The sequence below is a fragment of the Ipomoea triloba genome, chromosome 2 (assembly GCF_003576645.1).
Source record: "Ipomoea triloba cultivar NCNSP0323 chromosome 2, ASM357664v1".
Taxonomy (NCBI): domain Eukaryota; kingdom Viridiplantae; phylum Streptophyta; class Magnoliopsida; order Solanales; family Convolvulaceae; genus Ipomoea; species Ipomoea triloba.
Window position 1 is genome coordinate 26,333,558 of NC_044917.1, and position 20,086 is coordinate 26,353,643.

The 20,086-nt window shown below is 34.2% G+C and overlaps 1 protein-coding gene and 1 pseudogene across 1 annotated transcript; one reads left to right on the forward strand and one right to left on the reverse strand.

Annotated features, from left to right (window-relative positions):
- Positions 1 to 1,675: 1,675 nt before the first annotated feature.
- Positions 1,676 to 3,165, forward strand: LOC116010455 (caffeoylshikimate esterase-like). Its single transcript, XM_031249875.1, has 2 exons — positions 1,676 to 2,438; positions 2,510 to 3,165. Exons 1-2 carry the CDS (start codon positions 1,719 to 1,721, stop codon positions 2,960 to 2,962), a joined length of 1,173 nt encoding a protein of 390 aa, XP_031105735.1. The 5' UTR covers positions 1,676 to 1,718; the 3' UTR covers positions 2,963 to 3,165.
- A 138-nt stretch (positions 3,166 to 3,303) lies between these two features.
- Positions 3,304 to 5,929, reverse strand: LOC116010456 (annotated as a pseudogene).
- Positions 5,930 to 20,086: the final 14,157 nt, after the last annotated feature.

Consider the following 20,086-nt stretch of genomic DNA (forward strand, 5'->3'; position numbering starts at 1 on the left):
ACTTTTAACACATTACTTGCACTTTTGATGTTCAATTATTTACGAAAATACCATCGCGCTTTTTTAAATCAGTGTTTCAAATCCGTTAGATCTAGACACGTGAACGGCTGTGATTGGTTCTTAGTTCTCTTCTTGGCAATATATATATTTGTGTGTGTGTGTGTGTGTGTCCCTAATCAGGTGAGAATCATGTCGTAGAAGAGAACCTGTGGACAAATCCAAACCACTAATCTAATAGATCTAACGGTTCAAAATAAACAAAATTTTATAATATTTATGAAAAAGACCCCGCACAGTTTAAAAATTTATAATATTTATGAAAATGACGCCGCTTATTTTTTACTTAATTTCCCATCCGTCAGATCTTGCAGACCAATGATTTAGATTTGTCCACACATTCTCATCTAGGGGTTGGTTCTCATATAATTAGGAATATATATATATATATATATATATATATAACGTTCATAGTGTCATCTGTACCATGGCCACTCATATTAAGTACAAACCAAAAAAAATAAAATTGAGAAAGACTTTAGGTTTCTATCAAATACTATGAAATGTATAAAGTTAATTTTTTTTTTCATTCATTGTGTTGCATTGAATGTGAGAGGTACGGGTGTTGACCAAATGATCTAAACACATTAAAATTTTGTTACAGTATTTTATTATTTTTAACTATTTTTCTAAAAAAAATCATATAAAAAATTCATTATTAATAAAGTAATATTACATATTCATCAATTTCACATTTTCACGCATCAAAATTCAAAGCCACCTAATGGCTAGTGACACGCTTTTTAATTTTTATTGCACGTCTTTTCCTATGTTAATTTTTGCAATTTGATAGCCCACCCTACCTACTCCCTATTAGTTTACTTTGTGGATTTCACTATTTCCAGTGTGTACTAGAATTAGTATGTCATAATTACAAGAAAAGTAATGCTGCATTTAAAATTTGGATACAAAAATAGTATTATTTTTATATGAGAATTAATTTTGTAACTACACAATTACACATGCTTTAAATTATTTCCATAAGTACATATCTAATCTAAAAACATAATAAGTGTGAATGAAGATTATACCCTTTATTTATATCCGTTTTATTTCGTTAAATTTTTTTTGTACATTATGCTATAAAAGTTGTACCTTTCAATATATTAGACAAACATACCCCTACCGTTATAACTTCCGTTATCTTTTCCACTATTGTTACCATGCACATGCATCCACTATATATTTTCTTATTTTCTTCAATAATAATAATATATACATATTATATATTGAAGTTATATGTTAGTTATTTTTAAAAATATAAATATAAAATTTATAAAAATATTTTACATTTTATTATTATTATTATTATTATTTACAATAATTTAAATATCTAAATTATAAATAAATTTAAAATTTTAATATAAAATATTAATATTGGGCATATATTTTTTGCGCATCGCGCATAAGAAAAACTAGTAATTATAATATGAGTTCAATGACATGTACTCTTAAATTCTACTTCTTCACTTTACTCCCTAATGTAATAAACAATAATAGATTAAAAATAATACTAAGTGGGGCCCCACAAAGAAAGGACTTCTACCACCAACTCTGTTTCCCAAAAGAAATTAGGAAAGAAACGGAATCTCGTCTCCAACTATCTTTGAACCCAAGCATCACTTCCCCTACATTTCACCTTCATTATATCACTATTCACTATGAGAATTTTAATTTCAAAAATCCACTTTCCTTCAATACCCACCCACAATTATATAAATCCCACCTCAACCCATCATCTCAAATCCCCAACCCTATCTTTCTCACACCGTCCACCCACTATCTCCGGTCGCATTCGATCTACAAAACCACCCAATATGCCGTCGGAAGCACCGCCGCCGCCGCCGCAGTTGCAGCAACTACAAGGACCGGTGCCGCCTAATTACTGGGGCGACATGCCGGCGGAGGAGTACTACCCCTCACGGGGGGTGCGCAATACGCAGTCGTATTTCGAAACCCCCAACGGCAGACTCTTCACGCAGTCGTTTCTGCCGCTGGAGAAGAGCCAGCCGATAAAGGGCACGGTTTTCATGACCCACGGCTACGGATCCGACTCCGGATGGTGCTTTCAGGAGATATGTATTAACTACGCTACCTGGGGCTACGCCGTCTTCGTCGCCGATCTCCTCGGCCACGGCCGCTCCGACGGCATCCGATGCTACCTGGGCGAGATGGACAAGGTGGCGGCCGCCTCCGTGCACTTTTTCAAGAGCGTGAGGTATAGCGATGACTACAAGCATTTGCCGGCTTTCTTGTTCGGGGAATCCATGGGCGGGCTAGTCACCATGCTTATGTATTTCCAGTCCGAGCCCGATACATGGACTGGGCTCATCTTCTCCGCCCCACTTTTTGTCATACCTGAGCCCATGAAACCCTCTAAGGTAATCCTTTAATTTTCAAAGCAATTCTCACTTTTTTACTGAATCTGATAGATAATCTCGAAATTTTGAAGGTGCATCTGTTCGTGTACGGGCTGTTATTTGGGCTTGCGGATACATGGGCCTTGATGCCGGACAACAGAATGGTGGTGAAGGCGATAAGGGACACCGAGAAGCTGAAAATCATCGCCGCAAATCCAAGGAGGTACACCGGAAAGCCCAGAGTGGGAACCATGAGGGAGATCTCCCGACAAACGGAGTACGTCCAGAACAACTTCCACAAGGTCACGGCGCCGTTTCTCACGGTGCACGGGACAGCCGACGGCGTCACTTGCCCGTCGGGGTCGAAGATGTTGTACGACAAAGCAAGCAGTGAGGACAAGTCGCTGAAGCTGTACGAAGGATTGTACCATTCGCTGATACAGGGTGAGCCCGATGAGGACGCGGCTCGTGTTTTGGCTGATATGAGAGCTTGGATTGATGAAAGAGCTGACAAGTATGGCCCCAAACTAAACGCCACCGTTTAAGTATTCGCATTACTACATTATTATTGTTATTATTATTCCCATTTCCCAAGGCTTGGTTTGGCTATTATTTCTATTCTCAAGACATATAAACCTGAGTTTTTAGGTTTAATTCTTAATTCTCAATTCTCAAAGAATTATGTAAAAAAAATCCATTATTATTGGGAAAATTTTCTACTTGAATGATTTTATTTGTGAATGAACTATAATCAGTGTATCTGTTGCGTTTGGTGAAATGTAGTAATGCATTTGAACTTAAAAACTACTACTACTACATAATAAGAGAAGAAAGTGATATAACTTACCACCAAACATTACTTAATAATAAAACCAAGTCCAGAAACTTAATCTGTAAGAGTGATTTTCACTAGCAAAATATCTCTCACAACTTATAGATTATTGTAATTTTAGAAAATCAATAAAAGATAGTGAACATGATTAAGAAGAAGAATTTGATAACATACCAAAAAATGCTATGCCTTGGATGGCCAAGCTGCCTGTGCTAACATGATAATTCCCACAATGACACCAAACAGCCCGAGTGCGCTACCAAATATCTCTCTAATATCTCTCTATCACGAGAATCTTGTCGAAGAGTGTTGAGTTTTGTGCATCAGATAAAGCGCAGCTGCTTCTGATGATCCCAACGCATAGCCTTTGTTAGAAGATGGAGAAAGTCGATCAGTGGAAGTTAAGAATCTAGGAAACAAAAAGTTCAAATGAAGACATGTATATATGGATAAAGAGGAAAAGCATTCAAGCCTACCCACCGGCATACAAGATTGGCAAAGCCCACAATTATCCCCGAGGCAAAAATTGCATAGCCAGCTGTAAGAGACTCTGGTGCATGGATCTGGGATGCAAGAACACTCTCAAGGTTTGTCTGGAGAATGATTGCCACAATAACTCCATATATAGCAACTGCCTTGCAAAAGATTACACTGTGAGGGCAAGGAAGCTGCAAGATTTTGATTAAATAATACACTCCATAGTCCATATTAGAATTAGTGCAAAATATACTCCTTTTTCTTCAATGTCTCTACTTTTTCTATTCTTTAAAATACATATCTAATATTTGAAATTTAAGCACATATGGTAGACATCATTTATCATATATAGTTTCATGTTCATACATTTGTATATGAAAATATATTATATTGAAAAAGGCCCACTTCAGTCTATAACATGCATGGTTCTCTATTCTTTAAAATACATGTCTAATATTTGAAATTTAAGCACATATGGTAGGCATCCTTCTGCATATATAGCTTCATATTTCATACATTTATATAATTATATATGAAATTATATATTATATTGAAAAAGGCCCACTTTAGAGTTCAGTCTATAATATGGCTATTGTGATCCTTGGTACAGAGAAAGCTTAAAATTGGAGCATTTTGTGAGATTTAGATCTTAGTATATTCCTTCCAAATTTCCAAACCTTCTTTCATGTTGGTAGGCTGAGGACACTAGAAGAAACACATCATAAATCATTCAATCATCATCTTTAACATGTCAGGTTCATGCTTTGTAAAAGCATGCATAACAGTCGTCAGTGTCCTCTAGTTATGACCACATCATATTTAGATTAGGCACAGAAAAATCTGTATAGCAACTCAAATGGTTTCAGGGTCCCACAAAATAGCTGATCAGATTTAAAATGGAAGATATGAAAATTTATCCACAAGGTTATACACGGTAGCAATATATGAAAAATATGTAGAGCTCAACCCCAATCTAGGCACAATGCTAAAAGAGCAAGAACTTGAACTAACACAATCCAGGAAAATTCACTCAAGTATTAGCATTTAGAAACGCTCATTGCTAGTATGACTTCAAATCTCATCCAAGTACTAGCAACACTTCATCAAAGCTGCAGTATGAGTTTCCAATTCAATTGAATGGTCCAATACATGAATGTTAATGAAGCTCCATATAGTTGAAATTACTTCTTTAGCTAGCCATTAAATGAGCAGCAGTTAATCCTTAGGAATGTAAACAGTTAGAACTTACACCAACTTAAACACAAGAACTTAGGTACAAATAAAACATGGGGCAAGCCTACAAGTGCAATAAACAAGGGTTTTCTAGTCACCATGCATTTGGTAAGGGTTCCTACCTTGGTGGATCTATAACCCCTTTTTTGAAATTTCCAAAAAAAGAAGAAGAAAGAATTATATTCCATAATCCAATTAGATTCTTGAATTGCAATATTTTTTTTCTTCACACAGCTAATTTAAACATGTTGAGATTCTTAGCTCTAACCCTTACCTCTACATCTCTACTGTACATCAACATTGTTAATTGAGTAATTCTATCCAAGACTATCACAATTCAGCACTATCACCACTGTGTTCAGTGTAAAGCCTATTAGCAATTAACAATAATTCCATACTGTAAATTGACCACAATTTTTAGAATTTTGGTTGACTATTAATTGCATGTTGCTTAAGTGGTTAAATTTTCTAGAAATCCATGATATGCTGTGTGTTCCTTCCAAGTTGATTTCACACCAGATTAGAAACCGCTAAGTAAAAATGCAAGCACAAACTGGTATGATTATATAATATTCCGCATGCATACTAAATTAAATACTTCTCTCAAAAACCAAACATCAACATTTTTAAAAAGATGAAATTTGAACATAAAAATAAATTCACATGATGATATTCTTCGAGGTAATGCGAGGCGCTTTGATGGCAGCAGCAATCAAACTACTTTCTGTTATATATATTCCCATAAAATCCAATAAAACATATCGTTAAGCGGGGAATGCAGAAATAGACACTGGAATTGAAACCTAATGAATGATGAAGGCGAAAATAGAAGAGATGTCGCCATACCAGGCAGCACCGAGCACTGAATCGCCGATGGAGATTGCAATTCCAATGGCGGAGAATGTGTACGGAGAGATCTGGACCATCGCTTGCTTCCATGAGCTCGTTGCGACAGCCATCACGGTGGACAGAAAGTATGGAGTGGATTCAGAAATATGAAGATTGATTGGAATTGATGAATGATGAATGATGATCACTGGCCAAAAGTTAGTTCCTCAATTATATGTATTGGGCTGATTGATTAGGTCTTTACTGAAATTACGATAAGGCCCAATAACATTTTCTCCAACCGTGGGCCCTTGTTCACTTTGTTGCAAATTATATCATGGACCAGAACTCACTTTATATGTGAATCTTGATTCAAACGACATTTAAAAATTTTAAATTATGTACATGTTAAAATATTAAGGAGTATGTATTTTCAGTTAATTGAATACATAATAATAGGTTAATTGTAATAGGTTATGTAAACTAAGTACATAATAGGTTAATTGTAATAGTTGCATAATTTGTTAATTAAATGTGCATGTTAATTGCAGCTATATAATCTAGACTAGGTCTATTGTATGCATGGTAGACCTTTGTCCATAATATAACAATGGGCTTTCACCAAAAAAATAATAATATAACAATTGCCACTCAATAAGATTCACTTTTTGTATATTGAATACTCATTTTTTGAAAGTTTACTTTTAATATTATGATTGTTCATTTGTAGGTATACTACATGGAAGAGAATATTTATTATATTAAAAATGAATATTCAATATACTACAAATAAATATTAGTAGTAATCTACGATACAATTTGTCTATTTTATTGGACGAATTATATCACAAACCACACTTTAGGTGTATTGAATATCATATTTCACTAATTCGATCACTATTTTCAAGAATTTAGGTAAATCTCACACTTGTGTGATCTTGTGCAACATATTTGTGTTGGTGGTCTCGTGGCACCAAGTTACACTCCTATATGGAGGTTGTGGGTTCGAGCCTTAGTGGAGATAGTAGTCATTATTAACATTACTCTAGGGATTTGTGTTGGTGCATTGATAATAGTTGAGTGTGGTGCATATCTGAACACTTATAGTGCATATTTATGCACATAGTGGTGTATAATATGATTACTTGTTGTGCTTTAAATACGGGTAGAAAACTAAACAAACTTATAATTTGTGATGTATTATTATTTATACTCTGGTTCATTACTTGTTGTGCTTTAAATACGGGTAGAAAAGTAAACAAACTTATAATTTGTGATGTATTATTATTTATACTCTGGTGCATTACTTGTTGTGCTTTAAATACGGGTAGAAAACTAGACAAACTTATAATTTGTGATGTATTATTATTCATACTATGGTGCATTTGTGTGTGTATAGTTATGCATTACTGCAGCGCTCTTGTGCTTTTACACAATTGCAGCTAAATCTTAAAATGAGTTTGACAATTGTGCATTTATGAACACTTATAGTGCATGTTTATATAGACAATGATGCATAATTTGACTACCTGTTGTGCTTTAAATACGGGGTGAAAATGTACACCTAGTATTTCAGACTCTATGGCATTTGAGTGTACATAGTTGTGCATTGATTGTAGTTTTGTTGTGCTTTTAACCAATGGGAACTAAATGTTAACATTAGTTTGATAGTTGTCCATTTTTGAACTCTTATGGTGCATATGCATGCATTTGGTGGTGCATAATTTGATTATTATAAAGTTTAACTGTCTATGATGTATTATTGAACACCTCTTGTTGCACGTTAAGCGAAAATAAAATGACCAAAACACCCACTACGTAATTGCAAAGCTTAATTTCCAAATCAATTAAATCTATTGGATGAAAAGAATCGCACAGTGCGCAATAGGCCACACAATCACACACGTACTAATGACCGTATTTGAGCTGATTTCTATATATATTACTAATTTTTCACGCGCATTGTGCGAAAGAGATAATGCCCAATGTTTATTATTAAATAAACATTTTAAAGTATATCAATGCAAGATTATATAGGAGATGTTCATGCATATGTAATTGAATGTTAAATTTATTTATTTAAATCGTTAATTCAAAATTTATGAATGCAAGATAATATATGAGAGATTGATTATAATTGTCACTAAAATAAATGTTTGCAATTTTATAAAAACGCTAATATAAATACTTAGTCTAAAAATGATAGTATAGTATAAATAAATGGATTAATATTTGATGCACCGCCGATGTATATATGCTATACACCGGCGGTGAAGGAGAAGATGCCACATCATTTTTTAATAAAAAGATCAATATTAATTGCGTCCTTTTTTGCAAAATATTTAAGACTTGTATTTTATTAGGAAAATCTTTATTTCTAATTAACAAAATTTATCTACTTTTCTATATATATTTATTACTTAATTATTATCTATCTAATCTCCTAAACATTTTTATTAGATACTTTATTAATTAAATTGACAGTGATTATTTGATTAAATATATATTAATCACACGGTGATGAAAGAGTAAGAATAAAGAAGCATTGGAGACGTTAATATTGTCTATGAATTGAACTGACATTAATGCTGCTTGGGAATTTTTTATTTTTGAAAATATGCTGCTTGGGAATTGAAGCTGCTAAACATTAATTTTGTTTAAATCTCTTTTTTTTTTGAAATATTGTTTAAATCTCTTAATTAATATTAAATTAGTATAACTATATGATAATGACAAGAAAAATATTGGTAATAGACAAGAGGAAAAGGTTGAGCCTGTGAAAGTAGAAGTTGCAACATGACAGCAAAAGAAAAGAGGTACTGGATACTGGATACAACATTAATTTCGAAATATCTTGTCACAATGTTACAAATGTACAGGTATATGCAAAAAAAATTAAAGAAAAATAAAATAAAAATTGTTAATATATATTTTGCTATACTCCTCCGTGGGATTAATATATATTTAATCAAATAATCACCATTTGTCAATTTAATTTTTTTTTTAATACTACTGACTCTGTTACAATGTAGTATCTATTCATAGCTATCAATTTAATTAATAATGTATCTAATAAAAATGTTTAGGAAATTAGATAGATAATAATTAAGTAATAAATATATATAGGAAAGTAGATAAATTTTCTTAATTAGAAATAAAGAGTTTCCTAATAAAATACAAGTCTTAAATATTTTGTAAAAAATGACGCAATCAATATTGATCTTCTTTTTTTTTAATGATGTGACATCTTCTCCTTCACCGCCGGTGTATAGCAAATATACATCGGCGGTGCATCAAATATTAATCCTAAATAAATACTACTTTTTCGTTTGAATTTCTCTAAGCCTTTTTAATTCTCTTTCGGGTAGTATTGTCATTGTCTTTATTTTCAATACTTATATTTTTTAAAAAATTTATTTATTGGTATTTAGTAATGTGTCATGTGTAATTGACTTACTGTAGTAGTATAAATGGTAGCATCATGCAATGAAATTATGATGTAGGAAGTTGTGGATTTGTCTTGCTGTGTTTGTATATATGACAGAGATCTTAGTTGTACTATAAACTCTTAATCTTGTAAGCGCCTATTGATATTTGACAGTAGTAGTTTTCCCCTACATGTTTCATGTGTTGTGAGATGTGTGTCGTACATTCTCATGTGAAAGTATTAAACAAAATATTAATATTTAGTATATTTGTATAATGTTAATGAGTAGTACATTTCGTTATAGTTTCATAACTTATTTACTTGATAGTAACAACAATAACTTTGCAAGTAGTCCGAATATTGATGCTGCAATATGTCCAGTTTCATCAGCAGTGTCTACATCCATTCACTAGTACAAAATTGACCATATAAGCATCACTTTACACTACGCCTGTTCAAACAGGTGTAGTGTATTTGATGGATCCTAAACTTTACGCCGCACCCAAAGAAACCAGGTGCCGCGTAAAGTAAAATATTATTTTATTATTTAACTTTACGCGGCACCTGTGATCTGTCAGTGCCGCGTAAAGTGAAATAATAAAATAATATTTTACTTTACGCGGCACCTCTAGGTACAGGTGCCGCGTAAAACCGCCCCACAAAAAGACCAAAGAACCGCTCCAGATCTGGAACGAGTGAACTCCGCTCCATCCGAACTCATCGACAAAACAAGCTCATCGCTCCATCCGAACTCCGCTCCACCGCCTCGCCTGCAACGAACTACCGCCGCCGCCACCGACCATTGAACTGCCGCCGCCGTCGCCGGCCTCCATCCTCTCACGCCATTGCCGCTGCCGTCCGTCCTCTTCCGATCCATTGCAGTTGCAGATCTACGGCGTCGTGCCTCCTCCTCCATTGTAGCTTGGACGCCATTGTCGCCACCTCTTCTCCTCACCGACGACGCCGGCAGCCTCCACTGGCCTTCTCCTCGCCGACGACGACAGTAACGGCCGCTTCCACCGCCCTTCTCGCCGACGACAAGAAGATTGCGGCCTCCACCCGGTAATGGATTTTTTTTTTTATGATTTCTATTTATTTGTGTATTTATTTGTTTATTTGTGTATTTATTTTGAATTTATTGTGTATTTATTTATTTATTTGTGTATTTGTGTATTTATTTATTTATTTGTGTATTTATTTGTTTATTTGTGTATTTATTTCGAATTTATTGTGTATTTATTTATTTATTTGTGTATTTATTTGTTTATTTGTGTATTTATTTCGAATTTATTGTGTATTTATTTATTTATTTCGAATTCTATTTGTATATTTGATTTATTTCTTTGTTTTTCTAAATTATTTGGAATATTGTGGTTATTGTGTTATATATGGACTTTGTTGATTTATTTTGAATATTTGTGTTTGATTTTTTAAAATAAATTTACTAAAATGAATATTTTGCAAACAATTTGTGTTATATATTATGGCTATTTGAATATTTGTGAAAATAAATTATTTGTTTTGCAAACAATTTAAAATATATTATATCTAAGTACATTACATAAACTAGTATTAATTAACAAAATGAATATTAATAATATAAATTTTGAGAGAAATAAAGCTACTTGAATGTAGAATTTTACATTTTAAAGAAAATGAAATTACACACAACTTCATTATTGCATACATTCTTAAATTTATTTTTTCATATTTATGATCGCACAATATATTTTATGAAAATTAGTATTTTGATAAATTAGAGACTTGATTAAATAGGTATTTAGAGACATTAATAATTTAATTATTAGTTAGCTAGGTATATATTTTGATGAATTAGGTACTTGATTAAATAGGTATTTAGAGACATTAATAATTTAATTATTAGTTAGCTAGGTATATATTTTGATGAATTAGGTACTTGATTAAATAGGTATTTAGAGACATTAATAATTTAATTATTAGTTAGCTAGGTATATATTTTGATGAATTAGGTACTTGATTAAATAGGTATTTAGAGATATTAATATTTTGATGAATTAGCTAGATTGAATTTGATGATGAGTTAAGTATTTTGATGACTTAGATTGATTTGAATTAGTTAGGTAAGTATTTTGATGAATTAGATTGATTTGAATTAATTAGTTAAGTATTTTGATGAATTAGATTGATTTGGATTAGTTAGTTAAGTATTTTGATGAATTAGATTGATTTGGATTAGTTAGTTAAGTATTTTGATGAATTAGATTGATTTGGATTAGTTAGTTAAGTATTTTGATGAATTAGATTGATTTGGATTAGTTAGTTATAAATATCGTTTCTAAATGCATCCATAATTAAGTATCCATATATGATCTTCATAGTATTGTCAATTGACATATATGGATCGGAGTTGGATGCATGAGAAACGCAATACAGTCAAATATATACAAGGGGTTCAAGAGTTTATACAATATGCTGAAAAAAAAAATAAAAGCAAAAAGGCGGAGGATTTTATATCGTGCCCGTGCTGTGATTGTAAAAATTTGATAAGATATCGTAATTCTAACGTAGTGAAGGACCATTTGATACGCCGTGGCTTTAAGGAAGGGTACGATCAATGGATATGGCATGGTGAAAGCTTACCTCCTAGTACAAGTGTTCGTAAGAGTGAAACTCATGTAGATAGTGAAACTCATGTAGAGAGTGAGAATTAAGCAAATAGTCAAACTCAAGCAGATAACGAGGAGAATAATGAAACTCATAGCAATGATGAGGATGATGAAATTAATGACCGAATAGATGAAATGATGCGTGATGTGCAGGGAGATTTTAGTGAAATGCCTCTTAAATTTAGATGTTTGTTTGATAATGCTAAAAAACCTTTGTTCTCTGGGTGTACCAAATATACTAAGTTATCTGCTGTGCTTAAGTTATATAATTTAAGAGCAAAGAATGGATGGAGTGATAAGAGTTTCACGGGATTATTAGAACTACTAAAAGACATGTTTCCTAGTGATAATGAACTTCCACATTCAACCTACAAAGCAAAGAAGTTGTTGTGTCCGTTGGGTATGGACATTGAGAGGATACATACATGCCCAAATGATTGTATACTGTATTGGAAAGAATACAAGGACTTGCATGTGTGTCCAAAGTGTGGGACATCACGTTATAAAAGGAAAAATGTTGATGATGTGTGTGAGGGTAAAAAATGTCCACCAGCGAAAGTATTATGGTATTTACCCGTAATATCAAGATTTAAACGCATGTTTTCTAATCCAAAAGAAGTAAAAAATTTACAATGGCATGCTATTGGGAGAAAAGATGATGGAAAACTAAGACATCCAGCTGATTCACCACAATGGAGGAATATTGATAGGAGGTGGCCTGAATTCGGTACTGAAAATAGGAATCTTAGACTTGGATTGTGTACTGATGGAATGAACCCCCATGGTAAAATGAGCAGTCGACACAGTACTTGGCCTGTCCTATTAATAGTCTATAATCTTCCACCTTGGTTGTGTATGAAGCGGAAATTAGTCTATAATCTTCCACCTTGGTTGTGTATGAAGCGGAAATACATCATGTTGTCGTTGTCTTGGTTGTGTATGAAGCGGAAATACATCATGTTGTCGTTGTTAATATCAGGGCCTAAACAACCAGGAAATGACATAGATGTATATCTAGCCCCACTCATTGAAGATTTAAAGATGTTGTTGAATGAAGGTGTGTCGGTGTATGATGGTTATAGTCGAAGCAGTTTTACCTTACGTGCAATGATCTTTTGCACCATAAATGATTTTCCAGCTTATGGTAACCTATCAGGTTATACTTGTAAAGGAGCTAAGGCATGTCCTATTTGTGAAGATAAAACTCCCGATCTATGGTTGAGTAATTGTAAAAAGAATGTGTTCATGAGTCATAGGGCATTTCTCCCAGATGGTCATCCTTATCGAAAGAAGAAAAAAGCTTTTAATGGAAAACCAGAGACTCGAGTAGCTCGTTTGCCTTTATTTGGACATGCAGTTTATGAGCGTGTTAAAAATGTTGATGTTGCTTTTGGCAAAACTTGTAAGACTACTCAGAAGACTCTCTGGAAAAAGAGGTCTATATTTTGGGATCTACCATATTGGAAGTATTTACAAGTTAGACACTGTATTGATGTGATGCATGTTGAGAAGAATGTTTGTGATAGTATTATTGGCACATTGTTGAACATTCAGGGAAAAACAAAGGATGGTATTAAAGCTAGAAAGGATATGGTTGAAATGGGAATACGAGAGAAGTTAGCACCACAAGAATCGGGAAAACGAACATACTTACCTCCAGCTTGTCATACTTTGTCCAAAAAAGAGAAAACAAGTTTTTGTGCATGTTTAAATGGTGTCAAGGTTCCTTCCGGTTATTCATCAAATATTAAAAAGCTTGTGTCAATGAAGGACCTTAAATTGCTTGGTTTGAAGTCTCATGATTGTCATGTGTTAATGCAGCACATGTTACCTATTGCTATTCGGGATATTTTACCGAAACAAGTTAGACAAGCCATAACAAAACTTTGTTTCTTTTTCNTCTTCCACCTTGGTTGTGTATGAAGCGGAAATACATCATGTTGTCGTTGTTAATATCAGGGCCTAAACAACCAGGAAATGACATAGATGTATATCTAGCCCCACTCATTGAAGATTTAAAGATGTTGTTGAATGAAGGTGTGTCGGTGTATGATGGTTATAGTCGAAGCAGTTTTACCTTACGTGCAATGATCTTTTGCACCATAAATGATTTTCCAGCTTATGGTAACCTATCAGGTTATACTTGTAAAGGAGCTAAGGCATGTCCTATTTGTGAAGATAAAACTCCCGATCTATGGTTGAGTAATTGTAAAAAGAATGTGTTCATGAGTCATAGGGCATTTCTCCCAGATGGTCATCCTTATCGAAAGAAGAAAAAAGCTTTTAATGGAAAACCAGAGACTCGAGTAGCTCGTTTGCCTTTATTTGGACATGCAGTTTATGAGCGTGTTAAAAATGTTGATGTTGCTTTTGGCAAAACTTGTAAGACTACTCAGAAGACTCTCTGGAAAAAGAGGTCTATATTTTGGGATCTACCATATTGGAAGTATTTACAAGTTAGACACTGTATTGATGTGATGCATGTTGAGAAGAATGTTTGTGATAGTATTATTGGCACATTGTTGAACATTCAGGGAAAAACAAAGGATGGTATTAAAGCTAGAAAGGATATGGTTGAAATGGGAATACGAGAGAAGTTAGCACCACAAGAATCGGGAAAACGAACATACTTACCTCCAGCTTGTCATACTTTGTCCAAAAAAGAGAAAACAAGTTTTTGTGCATGTTTAAATGGTGTCAAGGTTCCTTCCGGTTATTCATCAAATATTAAAAAGCTTGTGTCAATGAAGGACCTTAAATTGCTTGGTTTGAAGTCTCATGATTGTCATGTGTTAATGCAGCACATGTTACCTATTGCTATTCGGGATATTTTACCGAAACAAGTTAGACAAGCCATAACAAAACTTTGTTTCTTTTTCAATGCTATTTGCATGAAAATAACAAAACTTTGTTTCTTTTTCAATGCTATTTGCATGAAAGTTGTTGATGTAGATATGTTTTTCAATGCTATTTGCATGAAAGTTGTTGATGTAGATATGTTAGACAATGCTATTTGCATGAAAGTTGTTGATGTAGATATGTTAGATGCTTCTATTTGCATGAAAGTTGTTGATGTAGATATGTTAGATGCTTTGCAGGCTGATGTGGTAGTTACTTTGTGTCAACTTGAAATGTATTTCCCCCCATCATTTTTTGATATTATGGTGCACTTGATTGTTCATTTAGTGAGGGAAATTAAGATCACTAGTCCTGTTTTTATGAGATATATGTATCCGTTTGAAAGATACAGTCCTGTTTTTATGAGATATATGTATCCGTTTGAAAGATACATGGGAGTTTTTATGAGATATATGTATCCGTTTGAAAGATACATGGGAATCTTGAAAGGATATGTGAGAAACAGATATCGACACATGGGAATCTTGAAAGGATATGTGAGAAACAGATATCGACCTGAAGGAAGTTTGAAAGGATATGTGAGAAACAGATATCGACCTGAAGGAAGTATAATTGAAGGTTATAGTTCTGAAGAGATCATTGAGTTTTGTTCTGATTATTTAGATGGTGTTGAGTCTATTGGTGTTCCCAAACCTCGTCATGAAGGAAGACTCATTAAGAAAGGTACTATTGGATTAAATTATGTTCTTCCCCCTTTGCACTTGCGAGATAAGGCACATCATCTCGTATTGGAACACCTTTCTGAGGTTCATCCGTACTTAGACCAACACATGTCCATGATAAGACAACAAAATCCTTCAAAGGGTGAAAGATGGGTAGCCATTGAACACAATCGCACATTCATAGGATGGTTCAAAGATACTGTAATGAAAGAGCTATCTCAAGGGCCAAATAATGTTAGTGAAACCATCAAATGGGTAGCATATGGACTTGCTCTGCTTGTGAGTTGTTATGAAGGTTATGACATAAATGGATATACATTTTACACCAAGCGACAAGATGATAAGAGTGTAATGCAAAATAGTGGGGTTACATTAGTAGCAACATCAACAGATTATTCAAGTGCTAAAGATACTAAACTGATTGATGCTGCTATGCCTTACTATGGTGTGATTGAAGAAATTTGGGAATTTGATTACAACATATTTAAAATTCCTTTATTCCGATGTAGTTGGGTTGATAATAGAAGATGAGTTCGGACAGATGAGTTGGGTTTTACTTTGGTTGATTTTGATCGGTTAGGTTATCATGATGAACCATTCATACTTGCATCTCAAGCAAAACAAGTGTTTTATGTTTCTGATCCTGTTGATAATAAGTGGTCAGTTGTATTACAAGGCAAAAGAAAAATTGTTGGTGTTGGAGATGTTGTTGATGAAGAAGAGTATGATCATTTTGATGAAACTCCTCCATTTTCTATTGGTATTCAGTCTTTAGCTTTAGAGGAAGATAGCCTTGAAATTAGCTACATTCGTAGTGATCATGAAGAAGGATTGTAAGATTAATAACTTGTTTATTGATATGTATACCTTGAAATGCTATATATACTTGCTTTATTGTTTATTTATTTTTTGCATGTGCAGGTACATATAGATAATCATGAGTGGTGAAGAAAATCCTCCCCCACCTAAAAGAAGAGGTCCAACAACATGTAAAACGTTGAAAAAGAAAAAGGGCGAAGGCGTATTGACAATCCATTTTGATGAGTATGGTAGGCTGGTTGGAGAATACGGCAAGCAGTTTGTATCATACATTGGGACTTTGGTTCGTGCTAAAGTAGACATCAACATCGACGGTTGGCACAATGTAGATCAAGAACTTAAAGATTATATTTGGAACGATGTTAAGGTATCCAATAACTTTATATTAATTGTTAATTATTGATATACGTATATTTATCATAAATTGTCATTGCTTATGTTTATGTTGTTATTCAGGGACAATTTTCCATTGAAGATGAATCAAGGAGGAAGATAGTGATGAGAATTGCATCAACGCAATGGAGAGATTTCAAAAGTAGGTTGAAGCGTGAGCATCTTGACAGAAAGCACCACCTCTATGAATCTCCCGTTCAACTCTATGATTACATGAGTGAAGCTCAATGGGCACAGTTTGTTGCACATCGCCAGAGTGAGGAGTTCCAGGTATGTTTATTTCATTTTATTATAAGTAGTTCATTAATTGTAATTCAAGTGTTTTATTAATACTAACATGTCATTTAAATTATAGGAGCGGAGTAAAAAAGCAAAGGAAAGACAGGAATGCAATAAGCATCCACACTTCTTGGGTTCTGCTGGATATGTGGGCAAACGATCGGAGTGGATGATAGCAGACCCTCTATCTTCACAATCCTCTTGTGCTTCTGTTAGCTCGTCATTACTGTCCAGTGATCGCAGTTTTGAATGGTACGCGCAAGACTTAAGAAGTCAGAAGAAGGAAGTTATTACATTTCGAATGAGAAAACAGAGGAGGTGTTTCATAAAATTGTAAGTATTATTTAAATATAATTTGTTATAAGAATATATAAGATTCATAAAAATACTAATACTTGGTTTTATTTTATTGGTTGAAACAGATAGAAAAATGTGATGAAGTTAGTCAAGGCACATTTCAACCGAACAGATATGATGACATACTGACATCGGCTCTTGGTACATCAGAGGAAAAACGTGGCCATGGTACTGTGAGAGGAATTGGTTCATACTCGAGTATCAGACAAGTTTTTGGTAAACCAGAGTAGAAACAGCACACATCGGGTGGAGTAGTTACGCCTACTCCTGAGGTAAAGAAGTTGTTGGAACAGTGTAGGCAAGCTACATTGTTAAAGGTGCAACCCAAGATTGACATGCTCACTCAGCAACTCAATATATTGATGAAGAACATGTCAACCTCAAGCCAATGTCCACAAGGAGTTTCAGCTGACACTCCTCAAAGTTTTTTTGCGCCTTGTGATATACCCAAACTTGTGAAAAGCGCGCGCTTTTGCGCTTAAAGCGCAAAAGCAACGCAATCCCTGGCTGAGGGCCTCAAATTAGCAAAGCGCACAAATGAGAAGCGTGCGCCTTGGTGCGCTTTTGGATAAAGCGCAGAAGCGATAAAGCCCAAAAAAGCATACTTTTCATATGTAGGCAGTCAACGGTCATAAGTTATTAAAAAAAAAAAAACCAACTAAACCTAATAACCTGGTCGGGTCGCAAGTAGTAGACGCAAAACCAAAGTCGCAAACATCGCAGCTCCGTCTCCGCCTTCCTCGCTGTGGACCGCCGACCGCCTCGCCACCGCGCTCCTCCTTCCTCGCTACGGTTCGCTGCTGCCTCGCTGGTATATCACCGCTGCTATGCTTATTTTTTTTTTTCTTTCACCACCTCTATGAATCTCCCGTTCAACTCTATGATTACATGAGTGAAGCTCAATGGGCACAGTTTGTTGCACATCGCCAGAGTGAGGAGTTCCAGGTATGTTTATTTCATTTTATTATAAGTAGTTCATTAATTGTAATTCAAGTGTTTTATTAATACTAACATGTCATTTAAATTATAGGAGCGGAGTAAAAAAGCAAAGGAAAGACAGGAATGCAATAAGCATCCACACTTCTTGGGTTCTGCTGGATATGTGGGCAAACGATCGGAGTGGATGATAGCAGACCCTCTATCTTCACAATCCTCTTGTGCTTCTGTTAGCTCGTCATTACTGTCCAGTGATCGCAGTTTTGAATGGTACGCGCAAGACTTAAGAAGTCAGAAGAAGGAAGTTATTACATTTCGAATGAGAAAACAGAGGAGGTGTTTCATAAAATTGTAAGTATTATTTAAATATAATTTGTTATAAGTTATGAATCTTATATATTCTTATAACAAATTATATTTAAATAATACTTACAATTTTATGAAACACCTCCTCTGTTTTCTCATTCGAAATGTAATAACTTCCTTCTTCTGACTTCTTAAGTCTTGCGCGTACCATTCAAAACTGCGATCACTGGACAGTAATGACGAGCTAACAGAAGCACAAGAGGATTGTGAAGATAGAGGGTCTGCTATCATCCACTCCGATCGTTTGCCCACATATCCAGCAGAACCCAAGAAGTGTGGATGCTTATTGCATTCCTGTCTTTCCTTTGCTTTTTTACTCCGCTCCTATAATTTAAATGACATGTTAGTATTAATAAAACACTTGAATTACAATTAATGAACTACTTATAATAAAATGAAATAAACATACCTGGAACTCCTCACTCTGGCGATGTGCAAAACTGTGCCCATTGAGCTTCACTCATGTAATCATAGAGTTGAACGGGAGATTCATAGAGGTGGGTGCTTTCTGTCAAGATGCTCACGCTTCAACCTACTTTTGAAATCTCTCCATTGCGTTGATGCAATTCTCATCACTATCTTCCTCCTTGATTCATCTTCAATGGAAAATTGTCCCTGAAAACATAAACATAAGCAATGACAATTATGATAAATATACGTATATCAATAATTAACAATTAATATAAAGTTATTGGATACCTTAACATCGTTCCAAATATAATCTTTAAGTTCTTGATCTACATTGTGCCAACCGTCGATGTTGATGTCTACTTTAGCACGAACCAAAGTCCCAATGTATGATACAAACTGCTTGCCGTATTCTCCAACCAGCCTACCATACTCATCAAAATGGATTGTCAATACGCCTTCGCCCTTTTTCTTTTTCAACGTTTTACATGTTGTTGGACCTCTTCTTTTAGGTGGGGGAGGATTTTCTTCACCACTCATGATTATCTATATGTACCTGCACATGCAAAAAATAAATAAACAATAAAGCAAGTATATATAGCATTTCAAGGTATACATATCAATAAACAAGTTATTAATCTTACAATCCTTCTTCATGATCACTACGAATGTAGCTAATTTCAAGCTATCTTCCTCTAAAGCTAAAGACTGAATACCAATAAAAAATGGAGGAGTTTCATCAAAATGATCATACTCTCTTCATCAACAACATCTCCAACACCAACAATTTTTCTTTTGCTTGTAATACAACTGACCACTTATTATCAACAGGATCAGAAACATAAAACACTTGTTTTGCTTGAGATGCAAGATGAATGGTTCATCATGATAACCTAACCGATCAATCAACCAAAGTAAAACCCAACTCATCTGTCCGAACTCATCTTCTATTATCAACCCAACTACATCGGAATAAAGGAATTTTAAATATGTTGTAATCAAATTCCCAAATTTCTTCAATCACACCATAGTAAGGCATAGCAGCATCAATCAGGAGTATCTTAGCACTTGAATAATCTGTTGAT

Excerpts from the sequence above, each read along its gene's own strand:
- LOC116010455 (XM_031249875.1), top strand. The coding sequence starts at position 1,719 with ATGAGAATTTTAATTTCAAAAATCCACTTTCCTTCAATACCCACCCAC. Across the intron at positions 2,439-2,509 it reads AGCCCATGAAACCCTCTAAG|GTGCATCTGTTCGTGTACGG; the intron begins GTAATCCTTTAA and ends GAAATTTTGAAG.